At 39.1% G+C, this 19,013-nt stretch overlaps 1 protein-coding gene across 1 annotated transcript in view; it reads left to right on the top strand.

Moving 5' to 3' along the window:
- Positions 1 to 382: 382 nt before the first annotated feature.
- ZSWIM5 (zinc finger SWIM-type containing 5) overlaps positions 383 to 19,013 on the top strand; it is a 222,579-nt gene continuing 203,948 nt past the window's right edge. The window contains exon 1 of the mRNA XM_044238098.1: positions 383 to 977. Coding sequence (XP_044094033.1) covers positions 383 to 977 — 595 coding nt within the window. The remainder of the gene's footprint in view (positions 978 to 19,013) is intronic.

Here is a 19,013-nt window from a genome sequence, read left to right as displayed (position 1 = left end):
CTCCTCGCCCCTAGGTGGCCGTCGGCCCCGCGCAAGCGCTCCGCGCGCGTTCTGGGCTGTCGGCGCCCGGCGCGCGCCGCCGGCCGGCGCTCGCTCCCGCCCCTTCTCGCGCCCGTGGCGGCCCGGACAGCGCGCGCCACCTTACGCTCGTTCTCAGGACGCCCTCGCCGGTCCTTGCGGCGCGCGCACGGGGCCGGCCCAGGCTCCCCACTCGGGCCGGCCGGCTCGCGGGTTTGCTCGCCCCGCCCCTCCCCCGGCGCCGCAGTTGGGCGCTTGCGCGGGGCGCGTGGCCGTGGCCGGGGTCTCCGCCGCAGTCGGTGCCGCTGCCGCCGCCGCCGCCGCCGCCGCCGCCGCCGCCGCCTCAGTCAGTCAGTTCCCAGCAATGGCGGAAGGAGGTGAGCGAGAGGAGCTGCTCTCTCCGTCGCCGGTCTCCCCGGCTAAGCGCCTGTGCTCGTGGCCCAGCCCGCAGGCTCACCACCCTCGCGGTTCGCCCGGGGCGGCCAGCGGTGGGGTGGGGGGCGTCGGCGGCAGCTGCCTGGCCCCCGGGGCCCGCCCCCACCTGCAGCCCGAGTCCTTGCTGGACTGCGCCGCCAAGACGGTGGCGGAAAAGTGGGCGTACGAGAGGGTGGAGGAGCGCTTCGAGCGGATCCCGGAGCCCGTGCAGCGCCGCATCGTCTACTGGTCTTTCCCGCGGAATGAGCGGGAGATCTGCATGTACTCCAGTTTCCAGTACCGTGGCGGCCCCGGCGCCGGAGCGGCTGGCGGCGCCGCGGGGGCTTCGCCGGCCGAGGAGGGGCCGCCGCCGCCCCCCGGGGCCGCCGCTCCGACCGGCTCCGCCCCCGGGGCCGCCGCGGCGGGGGCGTCCGCCGGGCTGGGCACAGCGGCCGGAGCGGCGGGCGGCGGCGGCGAGGGGCTGCCGTTCCGCCGGGGCATCCGTCTGCTGGACAGCGGCTCGGTGGAGAACGTGCTGCAAGTCGGTAGGTAGTAGCCCGGCTCCTCTGTGGTGCCTGGCCTTCTTTTCCGCAGGTGCCTTCTCTCTGCAGGAGCCCGGGGCCAAGATTCCAGCTTTCTGCCCAACTCTTGTTCCCCTGCTGAAGGACACACTAGTCACATAAAAAACTTTTCTCAGCATTTCATTCAGGTCCACTGCTGCTCTTTCCCCCACTCGACCTCTACCCCATTTCTTTTTGTTCGAAGAGCGAATAGATCTCTTTTTTACTCTCACTTCTACACCCCACACCAAAGCAAAAGGATGGGGGGGAATGCCTTTTTGGATGTAATGATTTCAGAAATGCGTTTTTCTAATTTAAGTTTAGAGAGAAGAGAATTCTTAGTGAATCTGGAGCAAGCAGTCTTACAGGCTGTTTGAGGGACAGGCTGTCAAAGGCAATCTGTAGTCTTTACAGATTGAAGCTGGGTATAATTAACTTTAAAATCGGAAAAACATCAACAAAATATTGTGCATTTTAAACAAGTAGAATTATACGCTTTAATTTTTTTCCCCCTTAGACCAGTGGTACTTGGGAATCTAGGCTGCGGACTTAACAATAACCGAAGATGGAAATGTGACAGCTCTCTTCTCCACACCCCCACCCAAGGAAAAAAAAAAAGCCACACAATCTGGAGTGGGGGTGGGGTCTGTCTTTCTTGTCAGACTAGGGTAAATCAAAAGCTGGTCACGTTGGGTTTTTCAAATGCTTCTCATTTAACAAGTCTTCGGATTTGCTTTTGTTTTATCTTTTTGTTGGTGGGAAAGTGAAAAATGATTTTTTTCCTCTTACTCCTCCAGATCTTCTAGTCAATTTGTTAATCTTACTAAATACATTAATACAGTAGTAGACCTGTTATGTGGAATGGTTAGGGAGAAAGGGGGAAAAATGACATTGTTTAACATTGAATTGCTGTGTGGAAAATTAAAACACTGATTTTTTTTTCTATTCGGGTTATTGTAGCTTTCTGGACATGCACATTATGCATTTTATTGTACAGTATATGCTTATATTTATTGAAAAAATACTGATTTTTGAAAGGAGTTGGAGAAAGGTTGTTTTTAGAATTAAATAAGTACTGAACACATACACAGGCATGCCAAACATCTAACTCTCTTTTCCCCAGGTAAAACTAATATATTTGAAATTTTTTTCTTTTAAAGAGTGGTGCATTGTGGTGTTTCATATAAAGTAGTCTCCTTATGGTTATTGAGAATCATTGAATCTTCTGTTTCTTTTTAAAACAACAGTGTACCACAATTTGTTTTGCAAATGTGAAATGTAAATTTATCTAAATTCATCTTGTGTCCGAATACAGTGACAATGGATAGAGAAAGTTTTATTTGGAAAAGGCTAGCTAGTGCTTTGTGCATTCGTATTTTTGAAAGAATGAGTTGAATAATCAGATAATTAAAGTGTACAACTTGAATACTGAAATACTGAAAACATGAAAGTGAATGTAGACATTATTAATCTGCAAACTTTATTTTTATGAGTTTAGATAAGTTAACTTTTAAGATTCTTGTTTAAGATATCTTAAATTGAGAAGTGTCAATTTAAGTGGTTGTTTATAGTAAGGGATGGATTTGAAAGAATTTTTAAACTTGAGGGGGCAAATGAGGGACAGGAAGAGTTTTAAAGAGGTATATATTTTGTGATTGACTATAATTGTCAAATTCCATATAAAATCAGATTTTGTGGGTGATGCAGGTCATGTTTAAATCAGATATTTTTCTTTCATGGTATGATAGTTGGCATGCTTATTGGGGTAATGAGCTCTTGTATGAGAGTTTTAGGGTCTGGAGAAAAGACACATAAGCACGTTTTCTGATTCTTACTGTGGATTTCATAGATGAAGATAGGAGAATTAATTACTTACTTTAGTAATGCTATTTGAGAACCATGAGCTGTGTAATCTTTATTTTTCTTACTTTAATTTATGCTAATGAGTGTGAAAAAGGATATTCCATTCCATTTTGAGTTCTGTATCTTAGCATGAATCACCATTTATTATGTGAAATTAAGACTCATCCCTCATCTCTTAAACTTAAAATATGAGTGTGTGACTTAATGTACATGATAGGTTTTATAAAAGTATTGCCAAGAGACTAGTGAGGAAATGATTTATATATAGGAAAATAGTAATAGTGTTTTTCAGTTTATAACTTCAAACTCAATTTAATTACTCTCCTAATTTTAAAATGCTACATATTTCCTTGATGTTGGTAAGGCAGAGTTATAACCTCAGAATTGGGAAGTTACTGAAGTCTGATGGTTTAGAAAGGAAAGGAGTTTAGGGTATATTTATAACAATACTCTTTTTTAAGGAAAGGATTTATAAGGAGATTTAAATGGAAAACAAAAAGACCTCAAAATAAAAAAATGTAAATATTTAAAAATGAAGAAAACAGCACAACACAAAACAAATTTTGAAGGAAAATAGACAATAACAAAAAGACCTGTGCAAAGAGTAGGTATACTACGCTCGGTAACTTCTGATTACTTTCTACATGGAATCCGGTAATGGGAAGTCATGGGCTTGTTGAAAAGCAAGTACTCTGTAGAAAACGTCAGATTTTGAATCAGAACTGAAACTTTCCCAGCTTGATGTAAACAAATTGGAGAACTATAGGCCATTATGCTCAAAGGATGCATTTCTTCTACATAACAGTACTGAATCAGAAGTATTGTTCCTTTTAAAAAGGGAAAATTGTAAATTAGTCTTTTCATGTACATCTGTAAATTTACAGCTGTGTGAAAGACAGTCTGATCTCTCAGTTATTATGAAGGTAATAGAGTTCAGATGTTTTAGGTATTTGCATTTTTAACCTGTTTAAGAAGTCCATGGAAATTATCAGTAGTATAGACTTTGGAAAAAAAATACTTATTCAGGAGTCTGTAGATGGTATAAGAATGGGATGATTATAATTTACTAATAGTTTTAAGAAGTTGACCTTTTTTTTGCAATTCATCATATCTTAAATAATTTATCTGCTTGGAAAAACTTAAGTAGGTTTGTGACTTTTCAGGGAAAGCTGGATTAATTCAGGGGAAAAAATCATTAACATGACTAAGAGGAAGTATCCAGGGGTCTTTGGATGGTCTGACAATGTTCTATCACTGAACCTAGGTTGTAGCTGTTGGATATTCACCTTATACTAATTCTTTTTGCTGTTCCATTCCTTTTGTTCAGTACATTTTCTTATGTCTGTTATATCTCACAAATGCTGTTAAAAATAAATGCAACTGTGTTTTTTTTAAAGCTTTTTTTAAAGCACTAACAGTTTTTCTCTCTTAAATGCAGAAATATTTATTTGGATGTTTAGATTTTAAAAAATTAGGTAAGAGCATTCAGCGACCTTCTGTGCTGGTATATCTTAATGATATAAATTCTTATATAGTGTTATGTATATCTTATGTTATATCTATTATATATTATAATTTACATATGTATCTATGACTGTTGATGTCAACAAAACCCCATATTTTTAGTCCCTACATTTTCTAGTAAGTATAATTTGTCCTTGGATAGTCTTCAAGACAAGAGCCACAATGCTATGTACTACCTTACATGGAAGAAGTATAATTACAAAGACAATAATAATTAGAAGATCCATTTCATAGCTTAGATATCAAATAATAAGTTTATAATTATGAGAACTTGTATGTTATCAATAAATTGAAATTTTTCTATAGTACAGCTTTTGTGAAGTGCATTGTGACAAGTATTACAGTTGTTGATTTTTTTAAAAAATTTATTTATTTGACAGACAAAGATCACAAGTAGGCAGAGAGAGAAGGGAAGCAGGCTCCCCGCTGAGCAGAGAGCTTGATGTGGGACTCCATCCCAGGACCCTGGGATCATGACCTGAGCCAAAGGCAGAGGCTTTAACCCACTGAGCCACCCAGGCACCCCCAGTTGTTGATTTTCGTATATGATTTGTTTTGATCTGTATTTTTTTGGGGAAAAAAAGATATCCTCATCTAAAAAGCTTTATAGCATTGTATGTAAGTTAAAGTAGTTGTAAAATCATAATAAAATTCATGTGAGGAAAAATGAATTTATGTTTAATCTGAGCACAGAAGGTAGCTGCATACTTTAAGGGATATGTGGAAAAATTTTTTAGAGTAGAAACTTACCAAATTTTAAAATCACATTACTTTTTTTTTTTTTTAAGCAATGAGTTCTCTCCTTTTACCTCCCCCTAACACATCACACAAACATCTTAATATTTAATAAATATTTGTTGAATAGGGAAGGTTAAGAACAGACGTCTCAGTGTTATAAGACTTAAAAAAAAGAGTGAAGCTTAAATTTTTAGTATTTGTGTGTTATTAGAGGATATGGGGAAACTTCATACCTGTGCATATTAATAAACTGATAGCATTAAGTAGTATGAATGTTACATTTGTGTATCTTCTATGTTTACTGTTTTGTGTGAAGGCTATGACTTAGCATTTTCTTTAGTTGAAAGCTTTAGATGAATTATTATTGAAGGTAATTTTCTAAAAAAGCTTTAGATTTTCAAAATTTTTAAATTCTAGTTAATTAACATATAGTGCAGTATTGATTTCAGGAGTAGAATTCAGTGCTTAGAGCTTTTAGATTTAAAAGATAATGAGTAAACTAAAAGACAGTGGATTTTATTTCAGAGGTTATCTATTTTAGAAATTAAAAAAATATATATTATTGAAGTATGAATACAAACTCTAAATTTTGAAGTGAAAATGTTAGAAATTTATTTATGCCTATGTGAAACAATTTCATTTCTCTTGTTTCAACAGTGGCTGTTAAAAATTAAGATGTTAACTGTCAGTGTTCTACTATGGTGATGGTTATGTGAATATATGTAAATGTTAAAATATATAGAACTATTCCCAAAAAGTCAAGTTTACTATATTATACCTTAGAAAATAATTTTTAAAAATCAAGGCATTAATGTATCTATAAATTAATGAATATACAAGAAAGATACTGAAAACGCTGTATTAGTATCCTATGGCTGCTGTAACAAAGTGCCACAAACTGGGTGACTTAAAACAACACAAATTTATTGGCTCACAATTCTGGAGGCCAGAAGTCTGAATCAACATATGGAAAGGCCATGCTCCCTCTGAAACCTATAGGGGAGTCCTTCCTTGCTTTTTCTAGCTTCTGGGGGTTTGGAACTCTAATCTCTGCCTTTGTTGTCACATGGCATTCTTCCTATATGTCTCTGTCTTCACATGGCCATTTTATAAGGATAGCAGTCATATTGGATTAGGGGCCCACCCTGCTGCAGTGTGACCTCATTTTAACTAATTACATGTGCAATGACCCTGTTTCCAACTAAGGGCACATTCTGAGGTACTGGGGGTTAGGAATTCAAGCATACCATTCTTAGAGGGACACAATTCAACTCATAACAGCTTCTCACACTTACTTCTTATTGCATAATAGTTTCATGTGATATTTAAACTTTTTTATATTGGCTATGGTTTAAATTAGAAATTACCACATTCATTTTATTAGGTAAGCATTATTTCAATTTAATTGATTCAGTTTGCATGATTGATATTATTTAATATTTTTAGTACACGTGAAACTTTTTTGTTGAGTAGGTGGTTATTTAAAGGTTAAACCTGTCATTTTTTTTTTTAAGATTATTTATTTATTTATTTGACAGACAGAGATCACAAGTAGGCAGAGAGGCAGGCAGAGAGAGAGAGAGAGGAGGAAGCAGGCTCCCCGCCGAGCAGAGAGCCCGATGCGGGACTCGATCCCAGGACCCCGAGATCATGACCTGAGCCGAAGGCAGCGGCTTAACCCACTGAGCCACCCAGGTGCCCTAAACCTGTCATTTTTAAATAAAAAATGATGATTGTGCAGTATAGCACTCAGGATATACATGCAAGGATGAACAGATTACTGTGAGGGTTTTTTTTTTTTTATGTGTATCCTTTATAACTTGTCTTTGGAAATAGGTAACCCTCAAAGCATATGAACCTTTTATTTTCTTTTCTTTTTTTTAAGATTTTTAATTTATAAGAGGTAGGCAGAGAGAGAGGGAAGCAGGCTCCCTGCTGAGCAGAGAGTCCAAAGTGGGGCTTGATCGGGGCTTGATCCCAGGACCCTGAGGTCATGACCTGAGCTGAAGGCAGAGGCTTAACCCACTGAGCCACCCAGGTGCCCTGCCTATGAACCTTTACTTAACCTGTTTCCAGACCTCAAGTTAATACGGTTTAGAATTAGTGTTTGATATTAGAAATAGACTACAATCCATTCCAGACCACTTTTTAAAAAAAAAGATTTTATTTATTTATTTGACAGAGAAAGAGAGACGGAGAACACAAGCAGGCAGAGTAGAAGGCAGAGGGAGAAGGAGAAGCAGGCTCCCAGCTGAGCAGGGAGCCTGACACACAACTTGATCCCAGCACCCTGGGATCATGACCTGAACTGAAGGCAGTTGCTTAACCAACTGAGCCACCCAAGCACCCCAGATCACTTTAAAAAAAAAAAAAAAGGTTTTATTTAATTCATTTGTCAGAGAGAGAGAGAGCGCGCGCATGTGCACGCACAAACAAGGGTAGCAGCAGGCAGAGGGAGAGCAGTTTCCACACTGATAAGGAGCTCGATGCAGGACTTTATTTCAGGATCCTGGGATCATGACCTGAGCTGAAGGCAGACACTTAACTGACTGAGCCACCTGGGTGTCCCTTTCCATTCCAGATCACTTTTATGTGAATTTTCTACCTTGTAGTTTATTCATAGGCTTATTTCTTTCCTGATAGAGGCAGCATGCTTCTTGGCCACTTTTAACCTATCATTGAACTAGTATGCCGGGGAAATTACACTCATTATAATACTAACTTTAGTATTGTATTATAGTATGCTAAATTACTCTGGTAGTTTTCATGATCATACATAGCCAACTGATTAATTTTTGGTTTTCAGTATTGAAAAAATTGTTTGTCCCCTTAATGTATAACGTGATATGCTGTAAGTTTGTGTTTGATAAATGTTTATTGAATAAATGAGTAAATTGCTTTATGACTTTTTTATATTTATATTTTTTATAATTTATATTTTTAATATATTTAATATTTTATACTTTTTTATATTTATGTAGTATGGACATCTCTCTTCATTGATTTATATGTAATAGGAGCCTAGGCGATACATTGACAATTTGTAATTTCTGATTTTTGAAACATTACATAGATTTAAAAAATGCCACTTATTAACTAATTCTTGATTCATTCATTAAATTTTTTGGTAACGATTATATTTAGTTTAGAGAGAGTGTGTGTGTGTGAGAGAATAGGGGGAGGAACAGGAGAGAGAGAGAGGGAATTCCAAGCAGTCTCTGTGCTGAGGGTGGATCCTGATGTGGGGCTGAATCCCACAACCCCAAGATCATGACCTGAGCCAAATCAGAATCCCACACTTAACTGACTGAACCACCCAGGCACCCCTCATTCATTGACTATTTAGTTACTTGTTTTGTGTAAGGCTCAATAAATAACCATTTTCCTGATTTTAGTGGACCTCATTCCAAAGTATTTTGAATTTTCCTGCCTTAGAATATAAACCCAAGTTGGACACTAAAGCCTAAGGGTCTTGGGACTACATTATGTTGACATTTATGTAGGTGGGGGGTTATAAACTGAGTGGGTACTTGACTCTAAGAGATTCTCTGAAACCTATTTTTGAAGTTTTTCTTTTTAAACTTTTTAACTTTTTAAACTTTTTTTTTAAAAGATCTTATTTATTTGACACATAGAGATCACAAGTAGGCAGAGAGGTAGTCAGAGAGAGAGGAAGGGAAGCAGGCTCCCTGCTGAGCAGAGAGCCAGATGCGGGACTCGATCCCAGGATGCTGAGATCATGACCTGAGCCAAAGGCAGAGGCTTTAACCCACTGAGCCACCCAGGCGCCCTATTTTTGAAGTTTTATGTGTGTGTTTTTTTTGGTCATTTGCTTGTTTCCCATTGTAATGGAGTGACAAATGTGGTATGTAAGGCAGTATAACATTGTTACCCTCTTTGAAAACAGTTGAATCAAAAAATGAAATACCTGTTAACCCTTGTGCTTTTCTTGCTTTACAAACAGTTATTTGTGTACTTATTATCATTTAGTCCTCAGGGAAATGCAAATTATAACATAAGGAGATACTACTACTACTACTACTACTACACACACACCCACCCAGTAGTATGGCTAAAAATAAAAGACTGCCAATATCAGTGCTGGCAAGGATGTGGAGCAATTAAGAACTGTCTTACCGTATTTGTAAGTATGCAAAATGATACAGTCACTTTGAAAAACAAGTACTTATAAAGTTAATCATACACTTAATCGTAAGATTCAGGAACCCTATTCCCCCCCCACTTTTTTTTTTTTAAAGATTTTTATTTATTTATTTGACAGACAGAGATCACAAGTAGGCAGAGAGGCAGGCAGAGAGAGTACGAGAATCAGGCTCCTTGCTGAGCAGAGAGCCCGATGTGGGGCTCAGTCCCCGGACCCTGGGATCATGACCCGAGCTGAAGGCAGAGGCTTCAACCCACTGAGCCACCCAGGCGCCCCAAGGAACCCTATTCCTAGATATTACTTAGAGAAATGAAAACATCTGTTCATAAAAAGACTTGTACTTGAATATTCAGAGCAGCTTTATTCTGAATAGCCTTAAGCTGGAAACATCCCAAGTGCCTATCAGATGGGTAAATAAATAAATTGTATATCCATACAATAGAATAGTATTGCTGAATACTTTTTTATTCAGCAATAAAAAAGAATAGACTATTGATAGCCTAGACTATTGATAGCCTAGAAGCATGGATGATTCTAAAAAGCATTATGATAGGAGCACCTGGGTGGCTCATTCAGTTAAGCATCTGCCTTCGGTCAGGTCATGATTTAGTCCCGTGTTGGGCTCCTTGCTCACAGGGAGCCTGCTTCTCTCTCTTCTTCCAGCTCAGTGTGTGTGTGCTCTCTCTCTCTCTCAAATAGTAAAATCTTTAAAAAAATAAAAAACATTATGCTAAATAGAATAGAAGAAGCTAGACCAAAAAGAGTACATGTGACACAGTTTCATGTATATGAAATTTTAGAAACCACAAAGCTATCATGACAGAAAGTAAGTCAGGGGTTGCTAGGGTACAGGGGAATGGGGTATGAGGAAACCTTTTTGGGTGATGGTAATGTTCCATATCACGATCATAGTAGTGGTTACATGACTGTACTTAATTGTTGAAACAGTGAATTTCATACACTTAAAATTGGTAAATTTTATGGAATGTAAATTATACTTAAAAAGTTTGATTTTAAAGGAAAGAATAGTGGGTTTCAACCACAGTTTCACACTAAAATCACTGTGGCAGATTTTTTTTAAAGACCGTGTCCATCCAGGACTCACTGTAAATTAATTAAATGAGAATGAGGATTCAACTTCAGAGTTTTAAAAAAAGTTTTTAAACTTACTGTAGGCAATCAAAACATTATGTCATATTTATTACACAAATATTATGGACCATGTCATCTTTCTTTTCTACTTCAATCTTTTCTGTTTTACCAATTTTTAGGTTTATTTATGGACTTCAAGGAAAATTATTCTCTTACCACTTAAAGAATTTGTGCCTGTGTTTTGGAAAGGTCTCATGCAAAATTATATAAATTCTTTGTCATTATCACAATCAGAAGACACTTGTCTAAATGTAATGCCAATGTATAATTTTCTTCATGTTTGTTCACTTATTCATTTGTGAAACATATTTAACATTTTATTAAAAAGATTATTTATTTATTTGACAGAGAGAGAGATCACAAGTAGGCAGAGAGGCAGGCAGAGGGAGAGGGGGAATCAGTCTCCCCGCTGAGCAGAGAGCCCGATGTGGGGCTCAATCCCAGGACCCTGAGACCATGACCTGAGCAGAAGGCAGAGGCCCAACCCACTGAGCCACCCAGGCACCCCATATTTAACATTTTTTAATGTTCTGTGCTACATAGAACATAATTTCTAGATTTAAGGAGAACATTGTTTAATGTAGGATATACATGTGAAATGACATTTAACACATTTCATAATAATAGAGGTAGTTACTATGGAGGCAAGGAGTAGGAAGTGATTAACTGAAGAAATGGGGACAGCTGGATGTATTGCTCTATTTTTTTTTTTAAAAGATTTTATTTATTTATTCAACAGACAGAGATCACAAGTAGGCAGAGAGTCAGGCAGAGAGAGAGGAGGAAGCAGGCTTCCCACTGAGAGCGCCTGATGCGGGGCTCAATTTTAGGACCCCGGGATCACCACCTGAGCCGAAGGCAGAGGCTTTAACCCACTCAGCCACCCAGGCGCCACTATTGCTCTATTTTAATAGAATTCCAGTTATAAGAAACATTGAAATTATATCTTATATTACAAAAAAGTTTGAAAGCAGCATTTATTGCTTATAAGTTAGATTAACCCTTCACGAAATTTCCTCGGTATTGACATTTCTATGCCCTGTAATACTCTAGTCCATAGTGATTCAAAAGAGTAACATCGGCAGGAAGGAAGATGACAGAAAAATACCAGCTGTTAATCCTTTTTTCTCAGAATAAATTTTACAGATTTCTGTCTTTAGAACAGCTTTGTTATCTTCATATAATCCCCCTCTTTCCTTTGTTTTTTAAAAAAAGTATTGCTTCCTTTAAGTGTAACTATATGATAGAGCCAATCAGCAAAATGGATTTTGGTCTATCCATTCGTTATTGGTAGTCTGTAAGCAACAGAGAATGTATTATGTCTTTGAAAGCCTTGGAGATAATTATGTTTTTTTCCCTATTCATTCATGGTTTTATTGAATGGAAGCCCGCAGCATTAATACATTCAGGAAAAGCCAGCCTGTCAACACCTGATAAACTGACATGACTGGCAAGCATCATGTACACAGTTGATGTTAGCAATATAAAATTCTTTCTCACACTATTGTTCCCTATTGCAAAAAAAAGAAATTTTGCTGATTTTTTCTCTCATTCAATATTATGTTATTATACTCTTTGCTCCCATATGTATCTATCATATATATTATTATATATATTACCTAATATGATACAAGGTATATATTATATAACATGATAATATTATATATTATCACATATATGCAGGGTCTATGCAGTAGGTAGCCTCAGAATTCTGGCTTCTTGCTGTATCTGTTTCATTACCTGTAGATGGACAGAATGATGATACCAACCATTGTTTTGAGGATAAATTATCTTCTTTTTTTAAAGAGAATGCCGTGTGTGCACCTTAATCAAGGAAGAAGGTGAGGGGAGGTGGATGGGGGAGAGGTAGAGAGAGAATCTTAAGTAGGCTCCATGCCCAGGGCTGAGCCTGAGGTGAGGCTCCATCTCACAACCCTGAGATCATGACCTGAGCCGAAATCAAGAGTCAGACATTAACTGAATAAGCTACCCAAGTGACCCTCAGGATAAATTAATAGGTAAAATAATTAGAACAGGGCCTTGCACTTATTAGGTGCTATATAAATATTTGGTATTATTAATATATTACAATTACTGAAAATATTCTGTATTTGTTACCTTTCCTTCTTCAACATTCCCCCGGCTTCTGAAGCCTTTTCAGGCTGACTTGTGCTTTCATTCAGTGTATTAAAATTGATCTCTTAAAGGTCACCAGTGACCTCACGATTGCCAAACACAGTATCATTTTTCCAGTCTTCATCCTTCACGACCTCTGTGTAGAGTTTTCTGTAGTCTACTGCATCTTCTTCTTGAAATACTTCTTAGACTTCATGTTTTGGCTTTCTTTTCGCCTTCCTTCTTTTTTCTCTTATCACACAAAATTGGGAAGTATGTTGGGGTGCCTGGGTGGCTCAGTGGGTTAAAGCCTCTGCCTTCTGCTCAGGTCATGATCCCAGGCTCCTCTGCTCAGCAGGTTGCCTGCTTCCCCCCTCTCTCTCTGTCTGCCTCTCTGCCTACTTGTGATCTCTGTCAAATAAACAAACAAGTGAAGAAACCAACAAACAAAAATCTTTTAAAAAAATTGGGATGTATGTTTTGCCCTAAGATTGCTTGCTTGCTTGCTTTTTTTTTTTTTTTAAGATTTTATTTATTTATTTGGGAGACAGAGAGTACGAGTGGGGGTTGGGGGAAGCAGGCTTCCCGCTGAGCAGGGAGCTCAATGCCGAGCTCAATCCCAGGATTCTGGGATCATGACCTGAGCTGAAAGCAGCCATGTAACCTCCTGAGCCACCCAGGTGCCCTGCCCCAAACTTTCTAATTTAGCAATTTATTTATTTCTATAGCTTTAATTACTCTTTTATGAATGCAAGATAGCATCATGTAATGTAGTGGTTTAAATTTTGTTTAAAGCAACTCTACTACTCATTTTCAAAATTAAATCTTAGATGGTATTTCAGGTTTTGCAGCAGAAAATTTGAGCAGTTTGGAGGATTGGGAAGGGACCCACAACTCAGTCAGTAAGGCCAGCTTCTTTTTGCCCCTGTGAAGCACTTCTAAATAATAGTGTTGGGATTTGAAGTCAGGAGATCTGCCTTGGTTTTCTTTTCATTTCTTTTTTTTAAAAAAGATTTTATTTATTTATTTGACAGAGAGAGACACAGCAAGAGAGGAACACAAGCAGGGGGGTGGGGTGGGGGTGGGAGAAGCAGGCTTCCCATCAAGCAGGGAGTCCGATGTGGGCTGATCCCAGGACTCTGAGATCATGACCTGAGCTGAAGGCAGACACTTAATGACTGAGCCACCCAGGTCCCCCTCTGCCTTGGTTTTTTCAGATATAAAAGTGTCAGGATTTTTGTGAGATTTTAAATAAACTAATATATGCGGAAGCACTTTATAAATGTCATTGTGCAAATAATATAACTTTTAAATCTATGGTGTTTCTCCCTCTGGAATTCAAGATCAGCATATATATTTGCCTGTTAGATATTTCTAAATGATTACTCTACTAGCCACTGAAAATCAACATGTCTGGTAAAGGATTAACGTCCAGAATATGTATATATATACACACACATATATATATGTATGTATATACACACACACACACACGTATATATGTATATATCTATACACACACAATATACATATATATATATTTTAAGACTTTATTTATTTGAGAGAGAAAATGAGAGACAGCATGAGATGGGGGAAGGTCAGAGGGAGAAGGAGACTCCATGCGGAGCAGGGAGTCCAGTGTGGGACTTGTCACCACATTGAGTCACCCAAGCATCCCAAATGTCCAGAATATATTAAGAACTCCTACAACTCAACAACAAAAACAATGGGCAAAGGAGTTGAATAAATACTTCTCCAAAGAAAATAAGCAAATGATCCATAAGCACATGCGAAGATACTTAACTTCACTAATCATTAGGGAAATGCAAATGAGAACCATAAGGGACATCCCTTCATATCCATTAGGATAGCATATATAAAGAAAACCAAAACACAGAAAATAACAAGTGTTAGTGAGCATATAGAGAAGTGGAAATCTTGTGCATCACTATTAGGAGTATAAAGGAGTGCAGATGCTGTGGAAAGTGGTATGACTGTTTCTCAAAAAATTAAACATAAAATTATCATGTGATCCAACAATTCCACTTCTGGGTATATACCAAAAGAACTGAATGCAGGAACTTGAATAGATGTTTGTACACTCATTTTTTTTTTTTAAAGATTTTATTTATTTATTTGACAGAGATCACAAGTAGGCAGAGAGGCAGGCAGAGAGAGAGGAAGGGAAGCAGGCCCCCTGCTGAGCAGAGAGCCCGATGCGGGACTCGATACCAGGACTCTGAGATCATGACCTGAGCTGAAGGCAGCGGCTTAACCCACTGAGCCACCCAGGCACCCCTGTACACTCATGTTTAACAGAAGCATTAGTCTCGATAGCCAAAGGTGGAAGCAACCCAAGTGTCCATCAACAGATTAATGAATAAACAAAATGTGGTATAGACATAGCATGAATATTATGTAGCCTTAAAAAAGAAGAATCCTGATAGATACAACATGGGTGAACCTTGAAGACATTATGCTGCTTTTCAGATGTATAAACTTGGATGACAAGTTACTTAACCTCTTTGTGCTTCAGTTTCTTCATCTATAAAATGGAGACGCAATACTATCTAAGAAAATTTATATCACAGTTAAATGTGTTAGTGTATTCAAAGTCAGCTTGGAATTTCTTACACATTTTAGGGGTATTGTGAATCTTAGTTCTCTATCTTTTCTCCTTTCCTGCTTCCTAATAATCTATACCTCTATAGACTATACCTCAGAGCATGAGCGGGGGTAGGGACAGAGGGAGAGGGAGAAACAGACTCTGTACCTCTGTTCTAAAAAGTGCCATTTTCGTATCTACTTAGTTGAAATTAAACATTCCTTCCACTTTAGTCCTATGCATTGATCAGCAATTGTTTGAGTTCCTATTATATTCTAGGCTCTGGTGTAGCCATTGGAGACATGGCAGTGAATAAAAGTTCCTGCTTTCATGGAGCATACATGTTAGTGAGGCGACAGACAACACTTTCCATTTTCAGTTTGTGTTTTAATTGTTACAAGGTGTTATCTTTCCTTCCAGTTTGCAGGTGTTTCCAGGTCAAGGACTGTATCCTGCAATATATTTAGCATCTAGCACCACGCCTAGTAGGTTTCAAAATGACCTTTTAAGAGGTCTCTGTGGAAATGAATTGCAAACATTAGCTTGTTCATTTCTATGACTTCCTTTTTTTTCCCCTCAAGATTTTATCCATTTACTGAGAGAACGTGCATTTACATGCATTAGTCAGGGGAGGAGTAGAGGAAGAAGGAAAGGGAGAATCTCAAGCAGACTCCATACTGAGTGCAGAGCCCATTGTGGGGCTCAGTTGCACAACCCTGAGATCATGACCTGAATCAAATCAAGAGTGGGTTTTTCTTTCTTTCTTTCTTTCTTCCTTCCTTTCTTTTTTTCTTTAATTTTATTTATTTGACAGAGAGAGAGAGGGAAGACAAGCAGGAGTAGTGGGAGAGGGAGAGGCAGGCTTCCTGCTGAGCAGGGAGCCTGAGGTGGGCCTCGATCCTAGGACCCTAGGATCATCACCTGAGCTGAAGGCAAACACTTAATGACTGAACCACCCAGGAGCCCCAAGAGTGGGTGGCTTAACTGACTGAGCCACCTAGGCACCCCCTATGGCTTTTATAATAGTGATTTCCAGCACTGGCTGCTTTACACTTTACTCAAGTCACTTGAGGAGCTTTGGTAAAATACAGATTTTGTGCTTCCACCCTTGGAAATTCTAGTTAAGTAAGATTGGAATGGGATCCAGGAATTTCTATTTTATTTTATTTTTTTAAAGATTTTATGTATTTATTTGACAGAGAGAAATCACAAGTAGATGGAGAGGCAGGCAGAGAGAGAGAGGGAATCAGGCTCCCCGCTGAGCAGAGAGCCCAATGTGGGACTCGATCCCAGGACCCTGAGACCATGACCCGAGCCGAAGGCAGCGGCTTAACCCACTGAGCCACCCAGGCGCCCCATGGAATTTCTATTTTTGATAAGCTGTCCAGGTTTAAATGTTTGGGAACCATTGCTCCATAGCATTTAGTACAGTGATTTACATAGAATGTGCTTAGTAGTGTTGTTTGAATTGATATATTGATTGACTTATACAGTAGCTTGTTTCAAATTATGTTTGAAACTTGTGGGTCAAATCGATTTAAACAGACTGGATTCAGGAAAGAGTTACATGAAAAGTCATTAAGCTCAGTAATACTACAATTTGCTGATGTTAGGAAAATCACCAGTATCTATCCTTTTGTTTTATTTTTTTAAATTATTTTTTATTTTTTTAAAAGCTTTATTCATGGGGCGCCTGGGTGGCTCAGTGGGTTAAAGCCTCTGCCTTTGGCTCAGGTCGTGATCCCAGGGTCCTGGGATTGAGCCCCACATCGGGCTCTCTGCTCAGCAGGGAGCCTGCTTCCTCCTCTCTCTCTGCCTGCTTCTCTGCCTGCTTGTGATCTCCGTCTGTCAAATAAATAAATAAAATCTTTAAAAATAAAAAAAAAAAAGCTTTATTCATTTATTTGAGAGTGGGCACAGGGCAAAGGGAGAGGGAGAGAGAAAATCTCAAGCAGCCTCCCCAACTGAGTGTGGAGCCCAGTACAGGGCTGGATCCCATGACTCTGAGATCTTGACCTGAGTCAAAATTAAGAGGACACTTAAGGGATTGAGCCACCCAGGCACCCCATTTGTTGTTTTTAAATGCTAGTTCTCAACGTATTTACCCAAAATAATTCTCTACATTTTAATAGATATGTAAGTTTCTGAAAAAGCATTGACAAATATAAAAGGATTTGAACAGTTGTCTTTCTCCGATTGACTTATTTCGCTAAGTATAAGTCAATCGGAGAAAGACAACTATCATATGATCTCCCTGATATGAGGAAGTGGAGATGCAACATGGGGGGTTAAGGGGGTAGGGAGAAGAATAAATAAAACAAGATGGGATTGGGAGGGAGACAAACCATAAGTGACTCTTAATCTCACAAAACAAACTGAGGGTTGCTGGGGGGAGGGGGGTGGGAAGAAGGGGGGTGGGGTTACGGACATTGGGGAGGGTATGTACTATGGTGAGTGCTGTGAAGTGTGTAAACCTGGCGATTCACAGACCTGTACCCCTGGGATAAAAATACATTATATGTTTATAAAAAATTAAAAAAAAAAAAAAGGATTTGAATAGAACTGTTAAGTTATCTCTGTGAAGAGGAAGGGGAATGAGTGGTGACCAAGAGGAAACTTAGTTAATCTATATTGCTTGAATCATTTTATGATGACAACCTATTTGTATATTTCTTATATAATAATATAATTAAAATAAGTAATTGATAATATGATTTTTTCAGTTGCTTTTTTTTGTTAACCATTTTTAGGCTTTTAAGTTTAATGATTTAGAGAAATGTTATCTTACTTTTATAAACGTCATTTAGGTCAGGGGGTTCTTAACTGGGCCTCTATAAATAGCTTTCAGAGATCCATAAATTTTTAAAATTCTTTTTAGATTTTACAAATGGTTATGAAAAATCCCCCCCGCTTTTTAAAGTTTATTTATTTGGGACACCTGGGTGGCTCAGTCAATTAAGTGTCTGTCTGCCTTCGGCTCAAGTCATATTCCCAGGGTCCTGGGATTGAGTCCTACATTGGGCTCCTTGCTCAGAGGGGAGCCTGCTTCTTCCTTTGCCTATTGCTCCTCCTGCTTGTGCCCCCCCGCACCCTTGTCTCTCTGATAAATAAAATCTTAAAAAAAAAAAAAAGGTTTGTTTATTTTTTTAGAGAGAGTGTGGGGATGGAAGGGCAGATGGAGAGGGAGAGAGAGAGACTATCAAGCAGACTCCCCATTGAGCATGGAGCCCAAAGCAAGGCTGGCTCCCACAACCCCCCTGAGATCACAACCTGAGCCAAAATCAAGTCAGATGCTTAACCGACTGAGCCACCCAGGTGCCCCTAGATATATTTTTTGAAGAAGACAGTTCGTAACTTTCATTGTTCATAATATCCCTCAAGGGGATCCATGACTCAAGTAAGTTCAAGTGGTTCCAAAGTAAGGAACCACTAATTGTTTATGTAGAAGAATCTGCTCTATTTGATAAAAATTCTGTGATTAATTCTTCAGTTGCCTTTGAGTCCCGATGTATATAATATGGGTGAATGTGAGTTAATAACTTTTTTTTTTTTAAAGATTTTTATTTATTTATTTGAGAGAGAGAGTGTGAGAGAGAGCATGAGCGAGGAGAAGGTCAGAGAGCGAAGCAGACTCCCCATGGAGCTGGGAGCCCAATGTGGGACTCGATCCCGGGACTCCAGGATCACGCCCTGAGCCCAAGTCAGTCGTCCAACCAACTGCGCCACCCAGGCGTCCCAATAACTTTTTTTTATTCTACATTTTCAGATTATGAATAGAATAGTTTATTTTCTTAAAAGATTAACATGGCTCTGCTATTGCTACTTTTACTAGTTAAATATTTCAGTTTCTCTATCTCTG

Source organism: Neovison vison, chromosome 2 (genome assembly GCF_020171115.1).
Source record: "Neovison vison isolate M4711 chromosome 2, ASM_NN_V1, whole genome shotgun sequence".
NCBI classification, from domain to species: Eukaryota; Metazoa; Chordata; class Mammalia; order Carnivora; family Mustelidae; genus Neogale; species Neogale vison.
Note: the sequence above shows the minus strand (reverse complement) of the source record. Positions and strands in the feature narration are given on the sequence as shown.